This window comes from Electrophorus electricus, chromosome 11 (assembly GCF_041902795.1).
Source record: "Electrophorus electricus isolate QZ-2024a chromosome 11, ASM4190279v1, whole genome shotgun sequence".
Taxonomy (NCBI): Eukaryota; Metazoa; Chordata; class Actinopteri; order Gymnotiformes; family Gymnotidae; genus Electrophorus; species Electrophorus electricus.
Window position 1 is genome coordinate 30,345,001 of NC_137507.1, and position 4,538 is coordinate 30,349,538.

The 4,538-nt window shown below is 42.9% G+C and overlaps 1 protein-coding gene across 4 annotated transcripts in view; it reads right to left on the reverse strand.

Annotated features, from left to right (window-relative positions):
• pard3ab (par-3 family cell polarity regulator alpha, b) overlaps positions 1-2,587 on the reverse strand; it is a 62,792-nt gene extending 60,205 nt beyond the window's left edge. For all 4 annotated transcript variants that reach the window (XM_027032227.3, XM_027032224.3, XM_081723766.1 and 1 more), the window contains exon 1: positions 2,272-2,587. In XM_027032227.3, the coding sequence (XP_026888028.3) occupies positions 2,272-2,391 (120 nt within the window). In that variant the 5' untranslated portion in view covers positions 2,392-2,587. The remainder of the gene's footprint in view (positions 1-2,271) is intronic.
• Positions 2,588-4,538: the final 1,951 nt, after the last annotated feature.

Here is a 4,538-nt window from a genome sequence, read left to right on the forward strand (position 1 = left end):
CATATGTGACAGCAGCACGACACAGTTATACAGCAACACAATGACACAATTATACAGCAACACAATGACACAATTATACAGCAACACAATGACACAATTATACAGCAACACAGTTATAAAACAAGCATGGTTATATATAGTAGCACAGCAACAGTTATACAGCAACACAGCAGCAAAAGTAAACAACAGTTGTAGCAAAGCACAGTGACAGTTCTACAGCAACGGCTGCATGAACTGTGGCACTGCACATGGAAACCCAGACACAGTCTGCAGGTAAACTAACTGGCACTGAACTGGAAAATGGTGAAGGGAGGGGAGCTTCACATGCAAGTCAAACATTTACTTTCCAGCAAACCAAATAATCTCAGACTCACAGACACACACAATTTATTTCTCACTTCTGGTGTCACATCTACAACACTCAAATCAAAACTCTCCCCACTTAGTTCTACAGGGTGTAACGCTCATGACAGACAGTATGTGAACATTTTATCAGATGATCACAGTGTAGACTGGGCCAGAACCACCAGCTCTGGGCTACACACAGACACACACACTGGGAGAGAGAAAGTCAAGTAACATTTAGAGAAAATGGGATCAATGTGTGTAATGACTGCAGAGTGACAGAGTAACAGGACACACACACGTCAAATAGACCAAGGACAGACATACACACACAAACACACTGACACCACCAAGGATATACACAGGCTAATACCACCAAGGACATTGCAGAACATCAGTAAACACAGACACACACACAAAATGGGTTCTCCCCATAACAGTGCACGTTAGCCTGGAGTTCAGTCTTTCTTAATAGAACTGTTAATAATAGAGAACAAGACGGAGTATAAAGATTACCATATATTACTGCCCTGCCTTAACATTTTCTCCTACACACGCAGTGTTTTTGTGGATAACCACAATGATAAGGTATAACAGTGTAACCTATAATTTAACTTAAAAATAGAAGATTATGGCAATATCAAGCTTTGGTAATATCGCTCGCAAACTCTTCGTATAACGAAGGAAAAAATACTAACACGTATTCTCAATGCGTCCCAGTACAGAAGTGCTGATCACGTGACTCCTGTTTGCGCTGGTCCTGGTGACAAAATACGATACCAAACAAACAGCTCGATGATGTACCAGACCCGTCCAGGAGCAACAGGTGGTCAATAACGGACCACAGTCAACTAAACCCCGTCCGGGGACATGCTATTTCAGAGGCTTTATCGATGACTGTCGTTTAGGATTTCGTAAATGCCAATGTTGATATTTCTGAGAATTAAGTTTGTAGATCTCGAAGGCCTAGGGTTAGGTTTAACGTTAGGGTTTCTGGAGATGAAAAACCCGTCTCTGCATCGACCCATATGTTTGCGCTCCGAGCCGTCTGTCAAAACGTAGATGTAATTGAAAGTTAGGAAGAAGAGACCCAGAAAAGTAGCAAATACTCGTGTATAAAATAACCCGTTTGGACGAAGCCACTAAGCTGCTTACTAGTCACGGATCGCGCGCAGCAAGACTAGCGTCCGAGATAACGTAGTTAGCGAGCCTAATCCTACTGGGCGGGTTTGGACCAGAACAAACCGCTTCATCCGCCAAACTCAACGTTCATTCGGTCCAAAGAAACGCACGAAGCTCCGGTTATCAAGGGCACGACAGAGCGGAACGGCACAGAACCTACACCCGACCAAACCACAGCAAATCTCAATATAGAACAATGTATATTTCTAACTCACAAACACTGCTAGACTCAGTCTAACCGAGACGAATTTTCAGTTTGTTCCTTTTAAATTTGCAGGAGCATGTTTCTAAGGGCCGTTAAATGGTTAAGAGAGCGTTACGTTAGTGTTTGGACCAGCATACTTAACGTTATCAGACCCGACTCTTCTACGGTTAGGGTTGGTCTGATAACGTTAAGTATGCTGGGTTAGTTTCTTCTAGTTTCATCAATGTTCCTACTTGTGAGAGTTAGTTTCACTGGACTCCTCAGTGTTAGTGGTAAGCGTGACTGTAAACGGAACTCTCAAGATCCCAAAGAACCGTCAACAAAACCATTAATACAGGTTTTCATGAGCCACTGGAGAGTAAATTCAAACGTTCCCATTTCCCGTTCAACCTGAAGGTCCCCTCGAGCGCCTCCGCTTCCCGTGTCCTCCACAGCGCCATGTTGGCTCCAACATTGTTCCACAGCGGCAGTCCGACGGCGCAGAATGGCGCATTTACCTGGTTAGGTTAGAGTGAGGGTTAGGTTAGGGTTAACCCTACCTTGGCTATGGCTCTCCGGTACCTCGCCGCAGCCTCCTGTATGAGCGTGTGCACCTGAACGTTTCCATCTCCGCATGGCACAACTACCCGCGTCCTTCCGAAACACACCGTCACTTTCATACTTTTCTCCCCCAGGCCGTCCGAAATCCAACAGGGAAACTCAGGGCGAAATATTCCCGTACATCGGTGTCATTAATTTGACTTGGGTGTAATTCTTTATAGTCCGAAATTTTGTTTTAATAAAAGAAAAACAACCACTACAGACTCCGCCATTCCATCGTGGCAGACACTGGGCGTTTGTAAGCGCGTGACCACCTGTTTGGTGTTTGGGAACCGTAGGAACCGCGCGCGGAGCAGAGCAGTGAATGAAATGGCTTTGTCTCCCCCTGCCGGCTAATCTGTGCAAAGACACGAAAGGTTGAAAACTGAGCTGCACGATCAAAAACACAAGGGTTTTGCTGCATTACAACTAAAGTCCAAAAAAGGCAGATGATAGCTACGGTTTGCCTTCACATTGAAAAGTTTCCCAAAGGAAAGGAAAGGCATTTTGAGTGTATGTTTGTGAAAGCGATGTGTGTTTGTGTGTGTGTGTGTGTGTGTGTGTGTGCGTGTGAGTACGTGTGTGTATATGCAAGCATACATCTGTACATTTGTGTGAGTGTATGCAAGTGTGTGAGTGTGTGTGCATGTGTGTGTGTAAGAGTATGTGTGTTTGTGAGTGTGTGTAAGTGTGTATTGCAGCTGTTCTTCATGTGTGAATCTCATCTGCTTATGGTTTCTGTTTTTAGGGGCTGAAAAATATACCAAAAATAAAACCATCAAACAGGTGGCATTCAGACCCTCCTACAACCAGGACAGTTCTGAGTTCAGACCCTCCTACAGCCACAATGGCTCTGCTGAGCAGGACTAGTTGCTATAGTAATGAGCATTCAGTCTTCATAGTGATAAAGAGCATAATAAAAATAAAGTGCTTAAGATTACTTTAGAGTAATTTTATAGGTAGGTGTCATTATTGCTGACAATGCTTCACAAAACATCATTTTTAGCCTGTAAATGATTATATCACTCACACACACACACACACACACACACATGCACTCACTCACTCACACTCTCTCTCTCTCTCTCTCTCTCTCTCTTTCTCTCTCATACACACACACACAAGCAAACAGTACCCAAGATGGCTGAGACAGCATTTTGCCAACTGTTTGATCTTTACCTTATGCTTACCCTCCAGTGTGAAGTCCAAACCCTGCAGACCTGTGCAGGTTAACATAATAAGAACACATTAGGGCAGTGGTAGCTCAGTGGTTGTAGTTGGAAGGTTACTGGTTCAAGTCCCACTGCTGTCAAGTTGCCACTGTTGGGCCCCTGAGCAAGACCGTTTACCCTCAAGTTGTACTCAATCATAATTGTATGTTGAGTAAAAGCATCAGCTAAATGTCAACCACTTTTTTTGTTATATGGCTCTTCAAAGAATAAATCAAAGGTGCATGATTTCAAAAATGAATAAAAAATGAATGAAACTCTTTCCTGTCCATCCAGTATGGAATATGGATGGATGGGAGAAAATCAAGAATATATTTAATCTGGAGACACTGTAAATGTGCTTTCACACAGAAAACACCTTCCTTACTGATAGAGGCATTAGTAGAGATTGTGTGTGATAATGAGTGATAAATAAGACCCTAACCCTAATCTTCTTCAGCTTTGCCTGGAGGTTCAACTGGCACCAGTAATGTAGCTGCTGGACTCCCTAGAACTCCAGTAAACTATGTCTCAAAGTTCTAGACTGAAGATGTTTCATTGAAGTCCACTGTTCCACTGAGGTCCCCTGTTCCACTGAGGTCCCCTGTTCCACTGAGGCCTCCACATGTACTGATGTGATCACAGCATTAGAGACCTCCTAACTTACTGAAGACCATTTGAACTCTGTGCCTGTTCTTCTGCACCGATTATTCAGATCTGGCCAGTCACACCACACACCCGGACCTGGCCATCCCACTGGGTTTTTTTTAATGTTCAACCTATATAGTTACTTACACACACACACACACACACACACACACACACACACACACTGAAATAAAACATATAAAGTACATTGCATAGCTATATTACTGATAAGATAAGATAAGATAAGATAAGATAAGATAAGATAAGATAAGAGATCCATTCTGATTCTGGGGAAATTTGTATTGTGAATATGCATATGCTTTTATACATTTTATATACATGAAAAAAATACAATATTATTCTTCACAATC